The 24,556-nt window shown below is 43.5% G+C and overlaps 2 protein-coding genes across 10 annotated transcripts in view; one reads left to right on the forward strand and one right to left on the reverse strand.

Annotated features, from left to right (window-relative positions):
- The first annotated feature begins 45 nt into the window (after positions 1-45).
- LOC116694563 (olfactomedin-4-like) lies at positions 46-7,723 on the forward strand. The gene is made up of 7 exons (XM_032524336.1): positions 46-206; positions 1,197-1,313; positions 1,509-1,727; positions 1,999-2,152; positions 3,798-4,025; positions 5,729-5,897; positions 6,480-7,723. The coding sequence occupies exons 1-7, from the start codon at positions 153-155 to the stop codon at positions 6,940-6,942; spliced, it is 1,404 nt and encodes a 467-aa protein (XP_032380227.1). The 5' UTR covers positions 46-152; the 3' UTR covers positions 6,943-7,723.
- The window catches only part of LOC116694568 (protein NDRG4), a 79,327-nt gene continuing 61,900 nt past the window's right edge, over positions 7,130-24,556 (reverse strand). For 7 of the 9 annotated variants that reach the window (XM_032524348.1, XM_032524346.1, XM_032524345.1 and 4 more), the window contains 11 exons: positions 23,832-23,892; positions 22,374-22,460; positions 22,210-22,266; positions 21,268-21,371; positions 21,064-21,120; positions 19,714-19,765; positions 17,975-18,022; positions 17,718-17,753; positions 17,531-17,582; positions 16,125-16,163; positions 7,130-11,855 (listed from right to left, as the gene is read on the reverse strand). In XM_032524348.1, the coding sequence (XP_032380239.1) occupies positions 11,701-11,855; positions 16,125-16,163; positions 17,531-17,582; positions 17,718-17,753; positions 17,975-18,022; positions 19,714-19,765; positions 21,064-21,120; positions 21,268-21,371; positions 22,210-22,266; positions 22,374-22,460; positions 23,832-23,892 (748 nt within the window). In that variant the 3' untranslated portion in view covers positions 7,130-11,700. The remainder of the gene's footprint in view (positions 11,856-16,124; positions 16,164-17,530; positions 17,583-17,717; positions 17,754-17,974; positions 18,023-19,713; positions 19,766-21,063; positions 21,121-21,267; positions 21,372-22,209; positions 22,267-22,373; positions 22,461-23,831; positions 23,893-24,556) is intronic. The other 2 variants (XM_032524344.1, XM_032524350.1) reach the window with 1 other exon arrangement.

Genomic DNA, 24,556 nt, shown 5'->3' on the forward strand with positions numbered 1-24,556 from the left:
CGCACACGCACACACACACACACACACACACACACACACACTCACACATTCACACACAGAGATATTTGGGAGTGTTCACAAGTGAGAAGCTGCAGTCAGACAGTCATCCTCACGGTGTGTTCAGGGACGGTTTGGTTCAGCTCTGCTCTGCCATGAAGCTGCATGTAATCGTTCCACTGTGTGCTCTGTTCACCCTCAGCCAACAGGTAAGAAAACACTAAGCCTGTTATTATCATTTCATAATCAATTAATAATACATTTTCCCTCTTTTTACATAATGGCAGTTTCTTTGTTAAACTGCAACAACATTAGCATGAGCCAAGGTTTTAAGGCGTATAACTGGTAACTGTTGATCTTGTTCAGATATGTCAATTTGTTATAATTTAAGTGATTATTGGTCGGACTATATATTTGTATTATTATTTCAATTGTTAGTTGTTGGCACTTGACCCTATACATGTTCATAGCAACAAAAACTACAAAAGGGGTTTAAAAACATTTTTTCATGACCATAAAGACGTGTTGTTTATTTTATAGGCATGTGTCATCACATTATCTGGGTCATATGACAGTGATATGTAATCAAAAGACGTAACCTGGGATTCACTCTAAACTTTCATTTGTTTAAAAATGTAATAAATGAATTAATGTTTTTAAATCTGACTAAAAGAAACAATTTTATTGCGATTATTTTTGAGACAATCAATTGTACAACTAAATCTGTTACAGCGCTATAAAATACTAGGAAAATATTGATTCCTATGTCTTTTTATATTTGATTACAGATAATCGCACACTGCCCATTTCTGTTTTGGCCAACAGAGAGTCAGATAGTGACGCCAAGGGTCCCAATCAAGCACGTCTAAATATGGTCTAAATATGGTCTTAATATGGTCTAAATATGCTCTAAATATGCTCTAAATATGACTAAAATATGACACTAACAAAGACTTTTAGGGCCAATAACAAACGCCACCTGACCAAGCCTCGCTTTATCATGCGATGGGAGAGAGAATGTGTTTGTACATCAGCTCATGAATCTTTCCGTTGGTATTAAAACGTCTTCTTGTACATTTTCTTTGAATCCTCCTCATCTTGACTGCTTGTTTCAGTCGGCCTCTTCTCCCCAGAACATTTTTGGAGCTCAGTTCAACAGTGGCAAAAAAACAACTACCGTTTAATATTCTTGATTTCAGGCACCGTCCCAGTGTACATGTGAGCTGACTAATTCAGAGAGGGCATTCCCTCATGGCAAACTGGGCTCAGTGGAGACCAACGCACTAAAATGCAACAGCGACATCACCCCACAGAAGGTAAGTAGTAAGTAAGTAGTAGAAGGTAAAACCAGCCTGGTTCTCTGAGTGTTAGCTGTTTACATTCAATCAATATGTGAATGAAACAGACTCATTCAAGATCTGAATACTTCTCCCACCACTGAATATTAATAATGTTGCCCTCCTGCTGCTGGAGTCCTGAGTGAGCCCCCTGTTGATCTGCTCTGTGTTCAGACTCTGGAGCTGGAGAGTCTGCTGCTGGGTTTGGAGCGGCGTCTCCCCCAGCTGAAGGAGGACGTGTCCACGCTGGAGAAGGAAGACGACGGAGACCTCTACGCGGTCGTCAGCCTGCAGGTGATAGAGAACGAACTGAGGGAGATCGAGCAGTTCATGGACAGGCTCAACAGCACCACCCTGGCACACCAGCACCTAACTGCTGACACTGGTAAACAGGTAGAGTCACACAGGGGGCCCCATCGAGACAACTTATCCTTAAAAGGTTCTGCTTTCAGTCAGAAGAAATACAAGATTTAGTCGCTGTCAACGGTACCGTTGCTGAAAAAATTCACAATAAATTGAGATTGTTTTCTCCCACCCGTAATCTTTACCAATGCATAAGCCAGTCCAGTGTCCCTAATGACAGCTGCATTCAAGGGAATTCATGTCTGTACAAAAAGAAATTAATAATCCAAACAAATATTGTGACGTCTGTTCTGCTTCTCAGTTAGAGGAACTGAAAGCAGAGATGCAGGAGCTGGAGACGTACGACACCATGCAGGTTGTGAAGACCCAACGAGCCAACAGGCATCTGAAGCAAGAACTGGACCAGTGCAACAATGGACTTCACACCACCCCCCAACCCACCAAGCCTCCACAAGGTACTACATGTAGCCTGTTGGGAGACTTTAGTTGACCTCTCTTTCACTTCCACTGGCCACCAGATGAAATATGACTGGGTAGTAGGTCTGGCAAAAAAAATCTGTTTCTGTATTGATACACAGACGCCAAGTATCAATGTATTATTATATATGTGTTGGTCCGTCGGTCGGCTTGACATTCCCATTTTTCAACAATAAAACAGAAAAAATCATCTTTTTAGATCAAAAAGATCTTGACAGTTTCCTTTTGGGGACATAATGTGAAATTTGGAAAATTTTGAAGTTGGGAAAAAGGTAATAAATTGCAATATATTGCAGAATATAGTATCATGTCATAAATATCATGATGATATCGTATCGGGAGGCCTCTGGTGATTCCCACCCCTATTGTGCAGCGGTATAGTTCACTCATGATGTGACCATTCAAGGGTGAATTCCATTTTTTTCAACCCAGACCCTATGTTCCCATGTTCTGTGTCTAAGTGACTGATGAGAACAACAGTCTGTAACATTGGTCCAGTATTAAGAGAGGTCTCTGCAGTCTGCAGTGGAGAAACAAGCTCCAATGGAAGTTAATGGGGCAACTGTCCGGCTTGTATTTGTATTTAAGTGTCTGATGACATTATGGAAAAGGTTTCTACGGAGGTCGACGTTTCTGTTAAAGTGAGATCATTTTTTTAGAACATAAAAACATCCATGAAATTACATGCATCATAAAATACACTTCATTCAAAGTCAACAGACACAAAATAAAACTATGAAAAGACGTTTTGTTCCACTTTCACAAGGATTACAACTGTAGTTTTGGTTGAAATAAACACATATTTTACCGACTTATGTGTGAAAATATGTTGGCTCTAAACACGTTAAAAGTACTGATTTCTTAGATGGAGTCTGGTGGGTTTAGCGACCTGAAGTGACCTCAGAGCTGTTTCTCCTCAAACAGAAAGGTCTCAAAGAAGTGTTTAAAAGGTCTATCTCTGTAGGGATCCATCCCATAATGTGGTCAAAATAATAATCTGAGTCTGTCAGCGGTGTTTCCAGCATTCACTGTTCATGAACGTTGAGATAATTATTTGACTATGGGTTGATGATGTCAGAAGAAATATCTTCTTTCTACAAAAACTAACAGTCAACAAGTCATGAAATCTTCCATGTTTGCATGAATGTTTGATTCTGTACTTTTGTAAGAGCAAGAAAATAAGAATATGAAAATAGGAATCCACCAAGTGGCAACTTCTTGGTTTAAAATGTAAAGCCAATGCCAAAGTGCCGTAAACCTGCATTCTATCTGATTTCCAGAAGGGGGCGACTCCTCTGGTTGGAAAAACATGTCCATTTCTAGTATTTACCTTTTTCGGTATAGTTTACTCTTGATATGACCGTTCACCCACAGAAACTGACTGGGCTTCCTGATCTAATTTGTGTTCCTAATATGTTGCTTGATATTGTACCTGAGCCAAATTAGAAATGGTCTGTCCTGTCCTTAACCTCCAGCAAGATGACACCCACTTTCAAAGGGCCGTTCTGATTCTCTGTCTACTGTGTCGGCAATTAGTGGAAGTGATTATCAATGCTCAACCAGCTGTAATTATTTTGTACAATTTCTTTCCTTGACATTTTCTTTTTAATATTTTCCCCTAAGGGAACTGCCCCCACGGTGAACTTCTGAACATAACAGGGCCAAGGGTGTACACAGCAGGCGAGTACCCTGGCTCCCACAAGTATGGAGCCTGGGGTCAGGATCCCAAACCAGACGCGGGGAAGGAGAGCTGGTATTGGCTGGTTATGTTGACCGCCAGCAACAGATTCGCCAACTATGTCCGTCTCTACTCCAGCCTGAGCGCTCTCATTGTTGGGGTGAGCACCCCAGGTAATGAACAATTGTCTTTTTCTTTACTATTTTAATAATATATGACAAGACTTCGGTAAACTCATTTCAAGCACTGAAACAATTCGTACAACACTTCATGTTTTAGAAAAGAGATTTGTTTCAGCTTTAGCACCAAACTATTTCTTTACACATTGTTCTAGAAAAAAAGTGGGCGTGACTAAACCAAAAGCTGAGTTTGTTCTGAACATCTTGAGATGAAACACATGGCCATTAGTTCAATGCAAATACCTTAAAAAAGTAAATGTAAGAAGATATGTGAAGATTACCTTAGACCTCAGAGGGTTAAAGCCCTACTGGCAATTACTGGGACCATGTTAAAATAAAAAGGGTTGATGGGGAGGCTGATTTTCTATTTGTTTGATTAATGTGCACAAAGCTCTGGGGAAATGAACACTTGAGTGATGAAATGTTTTGATGAATGCAGCTAATTGGCCTTGGATGTTTTCCAAAAATTTCAAAAATCCCCACTGCAATGTGTGAGTTACTGATTGTTTACATGTAAAAAGAAGACAGTCTGTCTCCAGTCTGTCTGTGTATACACTCAGTGTCTAAATTGGACAAGAAAAAGGTTCAGTCGCAGGTGTCTTATATGTCTCACACATGTGTGATATAGTTATATCTTGCAGGGATGAACCCAAATAGTTGACTAGCAGACGACTTGCTGTAATGAGCCTGATTAGACTGTCATTGTAGGATCTGAAAATATGGTTATGAAACAAATTTGAATTCCATGTGACCTATATGGGGTGCTGAATTGCTGATTTTACATACAATTGCTTGGCAAATCATGGTATATAGCCTATTATGGTATGAATATCAGCCTACTAATAATACTCATGTACTCATGTGGACAAAAATCAGAAGTGCCGGTTTGTAATGGTGATTACTGGCCCATTTCAGTTACTGCACATATGCATATTTGTCCTGTATATTAAATGTGCTGTATTTATATATCGCTTTTCCAGTCTTAACAACTGCTCAAAGCGCTTTTACATCTACAGGAAACATTCACCATTCACACACATTCATACACTGTGGCCGGGGCTGCCGTACAAGGTGCCACCTGCTCATCAGATACACATTCACACTCCGATGCGCAGCACCGGGGGCAACTCGGGGTTCAGTGTCTTGCCCAAGGACACTTCGACAATGACTGCAGGGGCGGGGATCAAACCACCAACCTTCCGATTGGCAGGCAACCGCTCTACCACTGAGCCACAGCCGCCCACATATTAGTTACATATTAGACTATACTTTAACTAAACTATTTCCTTAAACAGCTGAACACTGTAATTATTAGCAAGGAGGAAATAGGAGGTTTGTTGGGTATTATTTTCAGGGTGTAATTCACTGCTGAAAATAATTAATAATCCACGTTTGGTGCATTAGTGGACGGTGTGTGTGGGATTGAGTCAAAATAATCTACAGTGTGTGTGTGTTCATGGTAATAATGGAACATGTCACTCAGTGTTTGTTTTCAATACTTAGTGGAGTACATTCTCTGTAGATTTGGGTCTTTGTATGATTTATTGATAGTAAGACAACTATATACTTATCCTTTAAAAGAGTAGGGCACAGATAAGTTGCATTGCTTTCTTTAATATTTAACAATTTTATAACAATAAACTCACTAATGACTGCATTGCTCCTTCCCCTTCAGCTCATTCCTCTTGTTCCACCAGGTAACGTCCTGATCAGCCCCTCTAACCCCACAACCAACACCATCCAGGGGCCGAATGTTGTGCTATATGGAGGGGAGTTGTACTACAACTGTTACAACCTGGATTCTGTCTGCCGATTCAACCTGACCAGCAAAACTGTCACCACACTACAACTACCCAAAGGCACCAGGTTCACTGCTTTGTCTTTGAGATAATTATTTAAATGTGTGTTGCGGACGCCAGAATAAATGTCTTGTTTCTAAAAAAAAAACGGCAATAGTCATGAAATATTTCACGTTTGCATGACAATTTTGAATTCTGTAGATTTGTAGGACAACAAAACAAGACTGTGAAAGGTTAGGATAGCAAATTGGTCATGGGATAGGACCTGGAACAAAGCGGGTTCTGTTACCCTGCCTAAACATGGATGTCTGGCCAATAGCAGCATGTGGATTCTATTGAAGGCCGGGTCTTGCTTAGAAGTTGCATGGGTTCTGTAGTAACGCATTATAACCATAAAGGTCACTGGCTTCGCCGTTTCATCCACCCCAGCTGTCTTGTCCAAACATGATCACTACTGGCTCCAAAATACCAAGATGGACAGCCAAAACTCTAAGTTTCATAAAGGCAGTCCACAAACCAATGGGTGACATCATTTTACCTAAAAAATATTATACTTATGAAGGTACAAGCATAACATAATGAGTCCAAGGAAAGCTACTGATTTATTGTTTTCCAAATGAAAATCAGCTGTGTCTCCTGTTTGTTTCAGGTTTAACTCAAAAGGTAACTTCTGCCATCTGGAGGAATGCTACCCCTTCACCGACCTGGACCTGGCGACAGATGAGTCGGGCGTCTGGGTGATCTACACCACCACCCAGGACTTTGGCAACCTGGTGCTATCCAAGGTGGAAGAGGGTGAACCAATGAGGCTCGGCCAGACTTGGCACACCTCGGTCTACAAGCAGGGGGTGACCAACACCTTCATGGCCTGCGGCGTGCTCTATGCCACACGCTACATCAACAAGGACCTGGAGGAGATCTTCTATTCATTTGACACCACGACAGGAGAGCAGAGGTTCGACATTGGCATCTTCATCAAAAAGATGTCTCCCAACATTTATGCCCTCAACTACAGCCCTGTGGACCAGATGCTGCACGCCTACTGTGACTCCTACATGGTCTCCTATAAGGTTTTGTTTAACCGAAACGGATATGCTGACGTTTTCTATTAAAGCCTGTATCTAAAGAATTGCTGCAGTAATAGTGATCAGCACAAATAAATAAAGGTGACTCCTTAGTAAAGGCCTGCAAAAAATTGTTGTTATAAATTTGATGGTGAGAGATGTGCAAAGGGAAGTGAGAGCTGCTCCTCATATATGGAAAACAAACTGAAAATGATCAGAAACCTGATTCCACAAATGTCTGACATAAAGTCTTTATTTCTAACTTGTTACTTGATCAGCACATGGAGAGAAACAGCTTACTTTTTATATATTGAAACTTTACATTACACATCGGAATGACAGCAAATTAGGTAAGAGTCTTTCTACTGTTGTGGATGGAAACAAGCTCATATAGGGAAGACTCCCACAACACGAAACAACCAAAGGAGAAAAAAAGAAGTTATTGCTCAATACAAATCATTCATAATGGCAGTATAGGAAGAAGAAAAGTAGAAGTACACAAGAACCAATATCATCATACCAAGATGAGGTTACACCCTATTGTTGCCTATAAAAAAGAGAAGGAAAGAGGAACAGAAATATGTTGAAATTTTCTTCACAATACCGTAGTGTTAGAGTGTTCGTTTCTCTATAAATAAAAAGTATCTACAAGTGCAAGGAGGAACAAGGTCTACTTTAACTGATCGAGTGCCAGCTTACAGGAGCTGTCGATTTCATAAATCACTACTGAACTTCACTATTTATAGACCTCGAGGGAGCAGGGAGGAACTGGGTTTTCATGTACAGGGTTACATGTTAAAGATGTGGAGCAGGGATAGAAGTGCAAACCGTATGAGAGGCGTAGGTTGACAATACTGTACATCACTTCAAAAAAGGACAAAATACATTCAGGAGCCCCAATGGGCAGTTTGGGTAGAAGTCGTGTAGGAGGAAATCAAAGTTTAGGTGGCAGAAAATAGCTTAGTGCAGAGGGAAAACACTAAAAGATGATCTTATACTCCGCTACACGCAAACTTCTGTGTTCATGAAATCCAACCGAGGAGTTACTGATGTGTTTGATCTGACTGTCTAATATCTTCTAATAATCTCTCCTCTTCTTTTTGTTTCAAAACCATTACATTTGTTGTATCGTTCAAACAATTTCATAATAATTCCTCCAGCTTCATTAAAATCACATTCTTTTTCCTGTAATATTTATTCATTCAGTCATTCACTATTTTACAGGTCAGAATCTCTCTCATCTGTTTTGGTAATAATCCCTTATCTTCTTCTTTGCTTGAAAAAAAAATCCATCTGCTGATCACTAGGGCCCCCTGGTGCTCAAAAACAGTACTAACACTACCAACATTTTAAAAAGTGACTTCAGCTGATAGCCCTTTAGGTTGCAACTGGGTTTGCCTGTGAGAGCCGGGGCACCTTGTGATTTTTTAGGGGGATGGGGGTATATTTTTTTTAAGTTGGCTGGGGGTTGCCCTACATTCCAAACTTGGCGCCCAAATGGCTCCAAAAAAGCCCCACCCCTTACAGGCCACCTCAGGAAAGTGCACACCTCAGCGATTGGAAGCTACGGCCCCTTCTGACTGGAGACCAAAGGTTTTTTGTGACAGTGGAAACAGAAGAAGGTGCTTATGTTACACAAATACTGTACATTACTAAGCCAAAAAACCAGGGGACCCCATCTCTGATGACTACTGACAAGGTGTTCCAGTATTACAGCAGACAACAGCACACAGCTTCACTATGCTAAAAGATACTTATATATATGTGTACTCTACTGGTGATTACAGTTAATATTATGGCTATTATGGTTACAAATTACATCAAAACACACACTGACCACACAGCTAACACATTCCCACTCGCACTTTGTCAAATACTGTTGCTTAGTCAGGACCCCTTGATGGACCACTTTTTGACATTCTTGGGACAGGAACCCTTTGGTATAATATTTCAGTGAGTGGTAGGGAAAGATCGTGGTTTGAGTGACCAACACATTCTCACTCCCACTGCGTCAAAAAGCGATGCTTGGTCAGGTGTCTTTGGCGTTTGTTATTGATGCAGAAGTATCTTATTTAGACACGCTTGGTCGGTACTATTGGCGTCACTTTTTGACGCTCTGAGTTGGGAGGTTCTATTAATTTACATGCGGCACCGTTACGGGACAGTTAGGTTTTTGGAAAAGGTCGTGGGTGGGTTTACAAAAAGTACATTTCATTGAAACGCGGGATGAGAACGAGACATGAAATCCAGTCTCCTGGGTGAAAGTCCTGTGTTGTACGACCCATTCACTTTCCAACCAACCTCCCTAGCGGATTTTAGGTCTTTCATACTACACTTGTTCCTCTTCATACTACATCCTTTCACAGCACTGCTACACCCTATTCAGACACTAAAGGGTGCCTCTGACGCTAATGGCCACAGACCAAGTCGGGAGTGAGAACAGGTTGACATAGCAATGGATTCCTTCTTGTGTGTGAATTTTGTGTATTAATGTCTTTCCTTTGGCTTAGTTCCCTTACAGCCTACGCAGGTTTCATTTGAGAAGATGAAAATTTGTTTGTGGTTGTGGATACTTTTGTGTGTGTGTGTGTGTGTGTGTGTGTGTGTGTGTATGGGGGGGTGGGTAGCTTTGGTATATCCACAGATAGAGGCTAGGCGCTGTAAGGTAAGGTGCTGCAAGTTCTTTGGTGGTGACTTGCAAAGAGAGCTAGTCGGGCCATCTTGGTCTGGTTTGGTCAGAGTGTGATTGTCATGTTGGAGAGCCCAGTATGCCCAGAACCGGGTCCATGCACTACAGTTACAGACTGATGATGGCGGTCACATCCATGGCTCTATATAACTAGCCACATGTAAGGTACTAATACTAGATACTACTCAGAGGCTAGAATGCCCTAAGATAACATTCATGTTCACATGCATATACGTGTTAATAAATACTTAATCTAGCCTAATTCATGCAGTGGACTGGCTACAAAATGTGAGATGGCACACAGCTTAAAGCCACACTCAGCAACATTGCAGTAATGTGGCTCCAAATGGCAGTAATAAGGGAAGATTTGAACTTCAGTAATCAATAAAACTGTCTGTCTCTGTGACGCTCTATGAAGAATCAACCCTAATGGAATAGACCTGTCTATGGATGAGTCCCTCTTATGAGACAGTTTAATTTGATTCTTTTTTTCTCCACGGCAGAGAAGTGATATAACAAAGACAATAATCATGTAGTGTCCTGATTAGTGTGAACAGGACAATCTTGCACAGCTTGTGCAGATCCAATAATATCCCTCTATTAGGTCAACTATCATTCACAGTTTCAATGCTATTAACACACATTGTACAATAAACCCTTCATCTCATGGTGCCTTTTTTCATAGTCTTTTCTGTAAGTTCTTTGTAAGATGTTGTCAATTATTCAAAAAAAGTGATTTTAAGTAACGCGGGATTGACTAAAGACTAAAGTTCTATTCCACCTCTGACTTGTTTGCTGTTCAAGTGGTTTGTAGTAACTTAAAGTACTTAGCTACATATGCTACATTGGATGATATATTTATTTAAATCATTTTATGCTTTTTTATAGTAAACTTTACACGGACTCTAGTGGCTCACAAATGACAGATTGTCAACCTGCTCTGGTTATACTTTGGCCATATCACGTACACATTAGCATGGTAAAAGCAATTAAAATGGATGGTGGTGCACATTTGTGCCAGCTAAGCTCCCTGGTGGTGTAGTGGCTAGGTCTCTGATCATTAATGACTTGCGGCCTGAAACGCATGTATGCAGATGATATCACTTTTTTTGCATTCAAAGTGTAGTTTACAGGTTTGACATAAAATCTCACCAAGTGCAGCTTTAAATCAGTGTAGCGTAGTATAGCTAGCTATGCTCTTAGAATAAAAAAGCTAACAAATCCTCTCTAAGCACTACAGCTGCACTCGGCTACGATGGGCTGTGCTCTGTTGTCTGTCAAATTCTGGACACGCCCTCTGACCCTCACCAGTCACTCACAGAGAGAAGAAACCATCTCTTAGAAACAGCAGTGAGAGAGATACTCAAAATAATAAACTGCTTTCAAAAATACTGATGTATAACACTGTTTCATAAAGGTACCACCTAAATGTTGTGTTTTCCTTGCCCACACGTTCACCTTCTCTGACCAAATTACATTATTAACAGCAACTCATATCACACATGGCTGTCTTGACAGCATTACGTCCTTTTCTGTGGAGGTGTGGGTGGTGGGGGTGCAGGCAAAGAAAGAGGAGACAGCAAACACAAGAATAACACTGCAAGAACAAAAACAGTTAAATCATTTAAGTGCTGGGCGAGGGGGGGGTGAAGTTGGATATTTGAAGGTGTGGTCGGGGGTCTTAGTAGCAACACGTATGTTATTTTACAGTGGAGGAGGGAGAAGACGGCAGACAAAGGGATCCGGAGGAAATAGATGAAGCAAAGAGAGAGCTTTCTCCACCTTGTTCATGAACTTTCCTTCCTGTTGCTGTCTCGCTCTACAATCTACCATGTCTGACTACGAAGAGTTAAGGTGTGTCTCAAATCGGATACTCCCATGAGTACACTTTGTATTTACTTGTGTAGTGTGTACATTTCAACAGGGTAGTGTTGTCTCAAATTATGCATGGGCGTTAGGCACTGATCAAAAATGCCTCTACAGCATTAGTCACACCTTCTATCCTTTACATTTTCCTCATATCCCTCCCCCTTCGTTTCTTGGCCATCGTCCTTCTGTCTTGCTCTTTCCCTCTCCATCCCTCCACCCCGTCCCTCTTTCTATGGCTGGCCGACTCCTCAGCAGGACACCTCCATGGTGTGGGTGACCGGGCCGACTCCCTCGGTGCTGTCGGAATGGGTGCAGGCCCGAGAGCGGGACCCGTCGATGGAGCTGGCGCTGGTCAGGGAGGCCGTCCTGGAACGAGCCAGGCGGGTCATACTAGCGGAGGGCACTGGGACAGGGAGGGGTGGAAACACATCAGAATTCAGCATTACATTTTGTAAAAAAAAGCGTGTGATCATTTGACATTGTGGAGATGTTGGGAGTACATGCTAATGTGGACAACTAAAGAATATCTTTTGCGGGTGAGACACAACAGCCCTGAATGGTTAGGTTTGTTCATTAAAGAGCCCCTATTGTACTCTTTTTCAGAGTCTTATTTGTACTCCTGTGGTCTACTAAAAAAGGTCAGCTGGCCAGACTCTGTTGTGCTTGGTAAACCAAATTCATCCAAGGCCCTTGGCAGCACCTATAGGCAGCCAGAGGAGAACCTGGGCAGGCCTCCTCCATCAGTGACATCACTGTTTAAGGTATTTCAAACAGGAATGTGGGTGAGTGTGTTTAGGCAGTTGAGATAAAGTGCTGTCTTTGGGAGAGAAAGCTCCATTTGGAGGGAAATGTTTTTTTATTTTTACTTTATACATTTATTACATATACATAAAACTATATAACACACTTAAAGATGAGAAAAATTCAGAAAATCATAATAGGGGCTCTTTAAAGCTATCAGTGTGTCTACGCACAGACACATTGTCGACATTGTGCACTTTGAGTTATATGAAGTTTGTTGTTATGGAATTGTAAGAAATCAGCGTAGTTATTAATAATAATCAAGAAATTAATTGCAAGTGAATTTAGATTGTTTTGTCAACTGCTGATTCCAGGGCTAGGGAATTACTCTTTCTATATATAGAGCAAGACGGGTAATTCCCTATCTATCAGTCCTGTTTCTGAATATGTTAAGCTTGAGGTTTAACAAAAGTATAATAATTCCGAAACAAATCTGTAGGATTCATGCAATAAAACAATACATTATTGATGTAATTATCAAATAATTATTTTAGTCAGTAGGTTTAAGGCAGTGATAAATAAAAAAAAGCTCTATAGTTGAAATGGTTACCATGCCACAAGCTGTCTGTCTATATGTCTGCCTGTCTGCCTGTCTGTCTGTCTCTCTGTCTGTCTGTCTGCCTGTCTGTCTGTCTGTCGCCTTTCTGTCCTGTCTGCCTGCGCCTGTCTGTCTGTCTCTCGTCTGTTCTGCCTGTCCCTGCTTCGTCGCCTGGTCTGTCTGTCTGCCTGCCTTCCCTGTCTGCCTGCTGTCTGTCTCCGTTCCTGCCTGCTCGTTTCTGCTGTCTGCATGCCTGCCTGCCTGCCTCCTGTCTCTGTCTGTCTGTCTTCTGTCTCTCTCTCTGTCCTGCCTGTCTGCTGTCCTGTCTCCTCGCTCTGTCTGCCTGTCTGGCCTGTCTGGTCTGTCCTGCCTGTCTGCCTGTCTGTCTGTCTGTCTGTCTGCTGCCTTCCTGTCTGCCTGTCTCTGTCCTGTCTGTCTGTCCTGCCTGCCTCCTGCCGCCCTTTGCCTGCCGGGGGGGGGGGGGGGGGGGGGGGGGGGGGGGGGCGGGGGGGGGGGGGGGGGGGGGGGGGGGGGGGGGGGGGGGGGGGGGGGGGGGGGGGGGGGGGGGGGGGGGGGGGGGGGGGGGGGGGGGGGGGGGGGGGGGGGGGGGGGGGGGGGGGGGGGGGGCCTGGGCTGTCTGTCTGGTCTGTCCTGTCTCCTGCCTGTCTGCCTGTTCCTGTCTGTCTGTCTGTCTGTCTGTCTGTCTGTCTGTCTGTCCTCTGTCTGTCTGTCTGTCTGTCTGCCTGCCTGCCTGCCTGCCTGTCTGTCTGTCTGTCTGTCTGTGCCTGTCTGCCCTGCGCTGCCTGTCTGCTGTCCTGTCTGTCTGCTGCTGCTGCCTGCCTGCCTGTCTGTCTGTCTGTCTGTCTCCTGCCTGCCTGCTCCTGTCCTGCTGTCTGTCTGTCTGTCCTGTCTGTCTGCCTGTCTGCCTGTCCTGTCTGTCTGTCCTGCCTGCCTGCCTGCCTGTCTGTCCTGTCTGTCTGTCTGCCTGTCTGCCTGCTGTGCCTGCCTGTCTGTCCTGTCTGTCTGTTCTGTCTGTCTGCCTGCCTGCCTGCCTGTCTGTCTGTCTGTCTGTCTGCCTGCGTCTGCCTGTCTGTCCTGTCTGCCTGTCTGCCTGCCTGCACTGCCTGTCTGTCTGTCTGTCTGTCTGCCTGTCTGTCTGTCTGCTGTCTGCCTGCCTGCCTTCCTGCCTGTCTGTCTGTCTGCCTGCCTGCCTGCCTGCCTGCCTGTCCTGTCCTGTCTGTCTGTCGGTCTGTCTGTCTGCCGCCTGTCTGCCTGTCTGTCTGTCTGTCTGTCTGTCTGTCTGTCTGTCTGCCTGTCTGCTGTCTGGGTCTGTCGCCTGTCTGTCTGTCTGTCGTCTGCCTTCTGCCTGTCTGCCTTCTGCCTGTCTGCCTGCCTGCCTGCCTGTCTGTCTGTCTGTCTGTCTCCTGCCTGCCGGTCTGTCTGTCTGTCTGTCTGCCTGCCTGCCTGTCTGTCTGCCTGTCTGCCTGTCTGTCTGTCTGCCTGCCTGTCTGTCTGTCTGTCTGTCTTCTGTCTGCCTGCCTGCCTGCCTGCCTGCCTGTCTGCCTGTCCTGCGTCTGTCTGTTTGTCTGCCTGCCTGTCGGTCTGTCTGTCTGTCTGTCTCCTGCTGCCTGTCTGTCTGTCGTCTGTCTGTCTGTCTGTCTTCTGCCTGCCTGCCGCTGTCTGTCTGTCTGTCTGTCTGTCTGCCTGCCTGTCGTGTCTGTCTGTCTGTCTGCCTGCCGTCTGTCTGTTCTGTCTGTCCTGCCTGCCTGCCTGCCTTGTCTGTCCCTGTCTGTTCCTGTCTGTCTGTCTGTCTGTCTGTCTGCCTGCCTGCCTGTCTGTCTGTCTGTCTGTCAGCCTGCCAGTCTGTCTGTCTGTCTGTAGGATTACGGAAAGACTACTAGCTCAATCATCATGAAACTTGGTGGAACGGTGTAGCATGGGTCAAGAAAGAACCCATTACATTTTGGAGTGGATACACGTATTATTTTTGACATTCATTACTATTCCAAGATATGACGTTTGTGCTGCTTTCACATGGTGTTGGAATAATCGGGAAAATGAGTTCCTGACTCGAAAATTTACACTGCATAAACAGCGTGAGTTAGGGTAGGCCTTGGTGGAGGAATGCGCACTCCGAGTACCGTTTTAGTTGATGTAGCATTCATTTGGAGTCATATTTCTGGCCACCTGACACATTTTCACTTTCCCTTTAGATCTGTTTTGGTCTCCACCAACTCCTAAAGAAAATATCAGGCTCTGAAGCTGCTGAATGTGCAACTGTGTTATCCAGGTAGTTACATACGTTGCTTTATCTGTTATTTGGCACTTGTCGGGTAGTGTATGGGGGTACCAGAACGTTTTCTGATACTGTTAATAAAGTTGATGAAAGAGCTGCAAGAGGCTAAAATGAAGTTGTGGGGAACTGCATGGCTGAGGCATAATTCTTCACAGTAAATGACTCCTCACACATATCACACAGTAATTTGATCCATGTTAATGTTGATTAGCTGATAACCTGGAATTAATTTGATTTGCTTGTTTTAGTGTATTCCACCCAGACTCAAGAAAACGTCGGATACCTCGAAGAGTTTGAGCATGAAAAATTTAAAACTCTGGCTTCAGCTTTACGAAGGCTGTATCAGTCCAAAGGATGCTGGGTGACTTTTTGGTTTTTGAAAAAGTGTAAAGCTCTGCTTTCATTAAGGCTGTGGAGTCTTTGTATGGTTTTCATCAAAAGCCCAGAGACCTAGAGGACAATTTTGAGTCTCTCATTCAAAGTACACTTTGAATGTTTCCTGCTGTGCACTGTGCTACGTGGTTTAGGCCGAGCAGAATGCGCATGATCCTGAGGACAATTGTTTTTGAGCCTGTTCAGTCAGAAGTTAATGGTTTTAATTACTTTAAGTTCTCATTTGATGACAGAAACTAGATTTACTATTCTGTTGGACATTCTCCTAAACTTTTACTTGTGTAAGGTAGATTTGAAGACATTGTTTGTTACAAACTTAGCCCAAAAGGCTGTGCTCGAAGCTAGCTGAAGGCCATGCAAAGAGTAGTATTGGAGATGCAATGGCAAAGGGATGTGGAGGGAGGAAGTAAGGGCGGTATCATTTTCCGTGAGAGGAAAATATATTTGTAATAAAACAATGATGGGGGTTAAATGTCCTTGGTATAAAAAAAAATCAAACCATTAGAAATGACAGCAAATGTAAAAATTTTATAACAGCCCAAAATAATGTATTCATAACCAAATGAAATTAAAATAAATTTCACAATGCCAATTGCACAGGGCAGCAATAAGTGGTCAGAGGATGAAGGGGGAGGAGGAAGTACCTGGCCCTCCACTCAACCTCCGATCCTTCACATAAGCGACTGAAAGAACGGGGCGGGGGGGAGACAGAGGGCAAGATTAACACAGCTCATGTCCCTCTGCATGACACATATGACATCACAGCACACACACATCACTACGGTAACACAGACATTGAAATAGTTACTAGAAATGATTGCAAAGACACAAACATATAAAATCCCACTCTCATGGTACATGTCCACAGTCAACGCATTCTCATGAATGATATTGTACAATATGCACACCATATATCATACAAAACTAGGAGACCCGTGGCTGGTCACGTGACGCCGGTTGGCTACGACCTCCAAGACGCGGTTTAAGCCGCAACAGAGCTTTATGATGCTGGCTAGAGACCTCCGTCACAGTTCGCTGGCATCAGCTGCAGTTAGCAGACGTGTTCAGCTGCTACAGAGCTCTGCAACAACGGCTACGATGCTTCACATTGTGCTCCGTTGTATCAGTAGTCGGTGGTTCAGTAACCCGAGAATAGTGGATTTTTAGCTGGGTACAGAGCATCGCAAGCGGCGGACATTACTGTTAAGTTAAGGTGACAGAGAGTGAGCGTTATGCGGCAACAGAAGTTAGGTGTAGACACCAAAAGGACTAGTTAAGTTTAAGAAAAAGATAGGTTGGATTATGGCAGATTGGATTAAAATACTCCCAAGGAACATGCATTTACCCCAGGAAGCAAACTCTGCTCCCCAGCATTAAAGGCCCTCTCTACACTGCCAGCTGCATTCTCATACAGCAGCAGTCAATGTGGTGCACGAAAGTGGTGAATAATTATAATTATGAATTATAATGCTGCTTTTGTAGCTGTTTTTGTAGCTGTTTGACTGCATGGTTCATGAGAACAGGCTGCCACTGTGGTGTTTTCCGATGGCAGGGATCGCCCAGCTTCCCAGCATCGGACGCAGTTTCTCTTTACTGACCACTGACAAGCAAAAAAATAGGTTCCACCTTCCTACAACCGCAATGGCTGCACCTGCACTCGTGGGCTCTCTGTTCCCAGATTAGAAAACAGACCAACATGGCAGCTTGTTTGGAAACCGTTGCATATTTTACAAGAATAGTTTTGTCACTGGGTTCCTGAAAACCTGTAATGTGAGAAATAAGCTATCCAGTTGCTGAACCTGTGTTCACTTTAGATCGACCATGGTCAATTTAAAAGATTGACAGAGAATTAATTGGAGTTGCCTACTCCTCATTTGCATAATGTTCAGATCCAGGCTACTTTATGCAAATGAGGAGTGGGCAACTCCACTTAATTCGCTACGACGCTACCAGAATGCTTTGCCACATGGACAATAAAATAGGAAACAATGCTTGTCAATGGACACGTACCATCACTTACTAACAACAGTCTCATTGTATGGATACTTACTGTAGCCCATTCCCTGCAGGAAATACTTGAAGGCTTCGGTCAGCTTCCCGGGCTGGAAAACAACACGTCATTTTTTTATTTCCCTGATTTTGGAGCCATCAATGTCATATGTGGATGATGCATTCATGGTCTGTCTGCATTTGATTGCACGGCTGCCTGTGGCTTATGCAGGTTGTTTGAGTGTTACCTGTGTGAGCTGGGGAAGTCCACCAGAGTCAGCCATCTACCATGAGAACAAAGTTAGGTGAGCTTTTTCTTTCTCAAACATCTCAACAACACAGTTGAGCAAAATTGAGCATTTGTTTAGAGTCATATTTTGTGTAAATTAGGACTATTTTGCATATGTAAAAGGTTGATTTAAATTCAATTTGTGCTTGCACATCAAAACAGACTTTTTCATCTAATGATGGAGTAGCTGTAGGTGAGAGGAAGACAAACGGCTACCTTCAGGAAGGTGGTGTTGGTTGGGTCCAGTTTGGAATTGCACTCCACCTTAAGAACAAAAACAGCAGGTTAAACTTAATAAGCCAAAAAGATAAAAGATGATCAGGACTCAAAGAGGAGCTGGGGATGTAGTGTATTTATAGTGCATATATGACACCTATATGATATTGTGTGTGTTTGTGTGTGTGTGTGTGTGTGTGTGTGTGTGTGTGTGTGTGTGTGTGTGTGTGTGTGTGTGTGCGTGCGTGCGTGTGTGAGTGTGTGTGCACGTGTGTGTGTGAGAGTGACCCAGATACTGCGGTGTGATGCAGCGATGAGTCACCCAGGCAGGCTGAGAGCAGAACCGCAGTGCACACACACACACACAGACACACAGACACAAACACACAGACACACAGACACACACACACACACACACACACACACACACACACACACACACACACACACACAATTACAGTGGACAGATGTGCACAGATTCACACTCAATGCAATGCAATTTGATTGGAAATGTGGCTGAAGTGGGAGCAATCCCAGCAGTCTCAACTGGTCATATCAGCACATACACATATAAACATAACCTCCATCTGCCACATCCAACAACAAAACCCTGTTTATCTCTCGCTTCCTCATACTCCCTCCATCCCTCTGTCACTTTCAATCTCTCCATCTTTCTCCGTTTCATAACAACCCTTCCCCCCCTCTCTTCATATACCCCGACGGACAGAGGAATTTGATTTCAATTTGTACATGTGGCAGACTAACTGGTGCAGAAGCACACATATCTGGGCCACTTCAAGCTAGGAAACCCCAGGGATGGAGCAAGGCCATCTGGTTCCTGGGTAAAACACGCTTACACACACACACACGCACACGCACACACACACAAATAGTATGAAGGGCATGCATTACACACGGATGGACAGACAGAGAGACACACAGAGTCCCTGGGGGTGCAGAAGGGTTGCAGTGAGAGTGAACCAGGTCCCTGCTGGCAGACCTATTTCTGGTCCACTGAATAACAGCACACAGTCATTAACTGGAGTACAAGTACAAAACACTTAACATGGCAGGAACAGAGGGAGGAAGGTGGAGATTAGGGCTGTCCCCCTCTAAGAACTCTCACAGTCCCATCAGAATTATCTAGTTTTGTCTATTGTTGAATGACTGCTGAATCATGTGGGTGGGGGCCACTGCCGGTCAGGGGTCATGGAAATTGAAAGTTGAGTGGAGTGGTTGTGTTTCTTTACACACTGTAAGATTTACAAAAAGCTTCAGAGATACAAGACAGAACTGATTTAAAGTGTCGCAGGGAAAAGTTGCAGCGGTCAGAACCGGTCAAACATAACAAATAAAATATCCAGTCTGAAAGTGGGAAGTAAGGACGGAAGTCCAAAGAGTCATAGTGCTCTGAAGATGATAGACCGTCTCATCTCGTCTCATTGGTGCGAGCTGGCAGGTTTCAGAACCTGGTGCGATGCAAGTAGCTGAAAGACTCAACTAGTCTTGTCCAGAAACTTTGGTCTGAACTGGACTTTACAAAGATTTCATTGTGAGACTGACAGTCAAATCAATCAAAATCATTTGACTATTTGCGGTCACCAATACTGTAATATTTCTTGGAAACAGGAAGAAGTTATCTCAGTGCTCAGTGAGAAAGTTAAAGAAGGAAGACAGCTGGGGAGTTTTTTTTTAGAGCGTCTGGAAAAGTTGTGCAGGGAGAAAGACGATGGACTCACCACTCCCTCCTCCGCTGGGGCGTTGTCTCCCACAACCAGCATCGCAGGACACCTACAGAAACATTAAGACTGCTAAGTCAAGTGGCTGGAGGCGGCCTCATGGTCATATTTTCATATTTTTACTAATGAACATCTGTTACATTCAAGACACGGCCAAATGAGTTGCTGCAAAGCTAATTAAGACTATAACCCTTCACTCGAGGTTCTGTGCATGAAAGCCACTGGACGCCACATGTGTACGTTCAGAAGTAGTTTTAGTTGTCAACAGAAAACTCAGATTGGATAGATAGTCTAGCTAGCTGTCTGGATTTACCCTGCAGAGATCTGAGACCAGGTAACCATAGTCTCAGATTGGACAGATAGTCTAGCTAGCTGTCTGGATTTACCCTGCAGAGACCTGAGGACCAGGTAACCATAGTCCTCAGATTGGACAGATAGTCTAGCTAGCTGTCTGGATTTACCCTGCAGAGATCTGAGGACCAGGTAACCATAGTCCTATTTGGACAGATAGTCTAGCTAGCTGTCTGGATTACCTGCAGAGATCTGAGGACAGTAACATAGTCCTCAGATTGGACAGATAGTCTAGCTAGCTGTCTGGATTTACCCTGCAGAGATCTGAGGACCAGGTAACCATGTCCTCAGATTGGACAGATAGTCTAGCTAGCTGTCTGGATTTACCTGCAGAGATCTGGGAGCAATGAACCATAGTCCTCAGATTGGACAGATAGTTAGTAGCTGTCTGGATTTACCCTGCAGAGATCTGAGGACCAGGGAACCATAGTCCTTAGATTGGACAGATAGTCTAGCTAGCTGTCTGGATTTACCCTGCAGAGATCTGAGGACCAGGTAACCATAGTCAAATTAGTCAATAGTAAAATTCCAACACAAAGAAAGGGGAAAGTAACAAACATCTGGCCGAAAGTGGGACCAGAGCAGTCTTGGAATTGTAACATTGTGCATATAGACTAGGGCCCACAAGGAAATAGGGACGCCCTAACTTTGCTTGTTTTATCCTTTAGTCCAAAACCACCATATATTATATTAATTACCGTTTGTGTTTTCATCTTCATAAATGACTTAAACCATCTGGTCACATACTGATTCTGCAAATGAGTTTATTCATCCAGGTTACACAGTATGTATGGGAACCATTACCCGGGTTCCCATTCACAATAATGACAGGCTCACTCTACATTATCCCGCTTATTACACGACTTATCACACAACAGACTACACAGCTAACCTAAGCTTACTGTGTTCCCGACACTTCTGACGCATCTTGGTGTCGCGGATACTTAGAGTCAAATGAACTGGATGATGTACATTATCAAACTGTGTGTGCAGACTCACTTCAGAGTCTTGGCGTTGAGCACCGTCCCACTGCGATTCATCTCCAGGTCCCTCCGGCTGAAAGACACATCATAAATGTTAAGAAGTATTCAGATCCTTCACTTAAGTAAAGTTAGCACATAACACAATGTAAAAATACTAATTTACGGGCACATTTCTGCATTCATAGTTTAAGTCATGCAGGAGTAAGCTGTATCTCTCCACCTGTTGTACATGTTCCAGAAAAGCTGCAGGTTGAACTGGTTGACGGTGTTGTTGATCTGTTGTCGGTAGCTCTGCACCAGCTCTGTGTTGTTCATCAGCTCCTCCTGCAGACAAACACAAACCGGCTCAACCCCTGCCTCTAAAACACACGTCTCAAACTCAAGGCCCGCGGGCCGAACCCAGAGCCTGGCAGACTTGGATCTGGCCCGCAGATATTTAAGGTTCATGATAAATTTTGGCCCACTTAGTTAAAGAAGGGAAACATTTTGAAGATCGTAATTATGCGACACTCAAAGCAGAATTTGGCAGATTTGCCGACTTTGAGACTCCCCCAGAAGCAGAGAGGTTTCATGTCCAGGCTGTGAAACAGGTTGTTTTGAGTCGGCTGTGTGCTTTTGTTTTGCTTAAGTTGCTAAATTCTTTCTTGGCTAAGGAACTTTTTGGCTCACTTTAGAGCTTTGTGTCAATAAAAACATCAGTTCTCCAGGCCTCTAGGGGGAAGCGCTAAGTGGAACAGCTGGGTTTCAACCCCACGGGCCACTGGAAAGAGGTATTCTAAAAAGATATTCTAAGATGGCTAACAAACCTTTTGGTTCAAAAAGGTACAAAGAACGTTGACTAAAGCCACAAAAATGCAACAAATGTCAAAAAAGGCTGTAATAGAATCAAAGGTGTTTGACTTTTTCGGTGAGATAAAAGCATTTAAATAAAGTATAAATGTCTGCCCCTTAATGTGATTCTTATTTTCCAGTGTGACCCCTTAGAGAAATTAAGTTTGACACCCTTGCTCTAACCGATATCTGGATGAATATAGTCTCTGATTTTTGAATTAGGAAATGTCATCTTCCTTGCTTTGTTTTACGTAGCATAAAATGAAGAAAACCTAGAATAGCAATAGATAAACAACTCTTGTCCAACTCCACTCCCAGACCCTGGGCTTACCTGGCTGAAAAGATGTGGCAGCACAGTATCTGGCAGAGCGCTGGTCAGACCCGACAGCTGGGGGGGGAAAATTGGTATATAATATGAAGCAGGTATGGATTTGGAAGTGTATATAGGTATGTATGTACTAACTCCAACACTAGTATAGAGGAATAAACTGGCACCTTGGTGGCAGCCCAGTCAATCCAGCCTTTGCCGTTGGGGTCGATGTTGAGCAGAACCAAACCCTCCACCATGTCAGGGAAGATCAGCTGAGAGCAGGAGACACAAGTCTTAGATTCAGAGGTAGAGACAAAAAACAGTACTGTCCTCCCCTCTAAAAACACTCCCACAGGTTGATAGTTTAAGCAGCCATTACGACTCATTTTAATGCAAAAGCGGAAAGCTATGTGACAAAGTATAAGAGTGCCACGCCCCACGGAGGGAGGCACAGGACTTTCACCCAGGAGCCTGGGGTTTGAGTCCCGTTTGAAAACAAAAGTAAAGGATGAGTTCTTTATTTTGTATTTAAAGGTGCTCTAAATTATGTCACATGTTTTTTTAGGCTACATTTGTTGTCACACACAGCAAAATCTCCTCACTATCTGCTAGATGCTTGTCCCCTGAACACCCTGTAAAAAACATTTCCTCTCTATCTGCCTGTCCCCAGAACACACTGTATACAAAACATTCCTCACTATGCTAGTGCCGGTCCCCAGAACACACTGTAAAAAACATCTCCTCACTATCTGCTAGCTGCCGGTCCCCTGAACACACTGTAAAAAACATCTCTCACTATCTGCTAGCTGCCGGCCCCTGAACACACTGTAAAAACATCTCTCACTATCTGCTAGCTGCCGGTCCCTGAACCACTGTAAAAACATCTCCTCACTATCTGCCTGTCCCCTGAACACCCTGTAAAAAAAATTCCTCTCTATCTGCCTGTCCCAGAACACACTGTAAAAACATCCCTCACTACTGCAGCTGCCTCCCCGAACACACTGAAAAACATCTCCTCATATCTGCTAGCTGCCTCCCCGAACACACTGTAAAAAACATCTCCTCACTATCTGCTAGTGCCTGTCCCAGACACACTGTAAAAACATCTCCTCACTATCTGCTAGCTGCCTGTCCCCAGAACACATGTAAAAACACTCCTCACTATCTGCTAGCTGCCTGTCCCCTGAACACACTGTAAAAAACATCTCCTCAATATCTGCTAGCTGCCTGTCCCCTAACACACTGTAAAAACCCAACACATATGCCTCACTATCTGCTAGCTGCCTGTCCCCTGAACACACTGTAAAAAACATCTCAAAAACATCTAAGGTAGGAATTTAGCGCAAACAGCATCAGAACGAATGGTAACATTTCCCCAGTAATAGGCCATCTGCTCCAATGATCCCTGGACCCTTTTTTTTAAGAGTTCACAATGTCAAGATGAAGTTATTTTAAAGAACCTTAAAGATTAAGGGCTTTTTCACGACGTTCTCTGGTTTAGATATGAGGACAGAAAGCGCTCCTGTGGGTCGTATTAGAGGGGGGGAATAAACGACCGATATTGTTTGGAGGACTTAGTTCTACTTAATCCAGCACACCGTGAACAGTAGAGTACAGTGTAGAAGAAATAAGATGCCACTTACAGCAAACTTGGCCAGGATGTAAGCTCCAGCTCCAACTCCGATCCCAACAATGCTCTTAAATCTAAAGAGATGAGAAAGAGGAATATTGATACACTATTGTACATAGACACAAGAATCCTGACAGAGTGGTGTGCGTTCAGTATACAATGTTACACACTGCCATTGTTGGCAGCACAGATTTAAAAGCCTGCCTGTGCTAAGCCAAGTGTTGTGGTACTCTATGTTCAGGCTAAAATTACATCCTGTTGGCAAGAAATGTCTTCGCTTGATATTTCTCTATCTGCAATCTACAGAAACAGCTCAGGAATCAACGAGGCTGATGAACATGGCCGCTGGTTTTTATTTTTTTATGTTTCCTAATTTTTTGTTATGCTTCATTAACTGAATAATAATCACATGCTCATGGATCCTTTTAAATGTACTAAATAAAATGCAGCTTTAACATCGAGGCCAGGGGGCGACAGGTGAAAAAAAATGGCCTTTTGGCTAATTCTGGCATTTGTATTATCATGCATTTTATTAATTTGCACTGTCCTTATTTTAAATAAACTGAATTGAATTGGTGTAAATCATTCACTGTCAATCATTCTTCTTGCACTACTGTACATATTGTATGATTGTGTAAATCCCTCCAACACTCACAAATTTCCCCATTGTACATACTGTATGCTTATTGATTCTATTTCACCATAGTCATGGTCTGTAGTAATAGTCCCATATCTATA

The sequence above is a fragment of the Etheostoma spectabile genome, chromosome 8 (assembly GCF_008692095.1).
Source record: "Etheostoma spectabile isolate EspeVRDwgs_2016 chromosome 8, UIUC_Espe_1.0, whole genome shotgun sequence".
Classification (NCBI taxonomy): domain Eukaryota; kingdom Metazoa; phylum Chordata; class Actinopteri; order Perciformes; family Percidae; genus Etheostoma; species Etheostoma spectabile.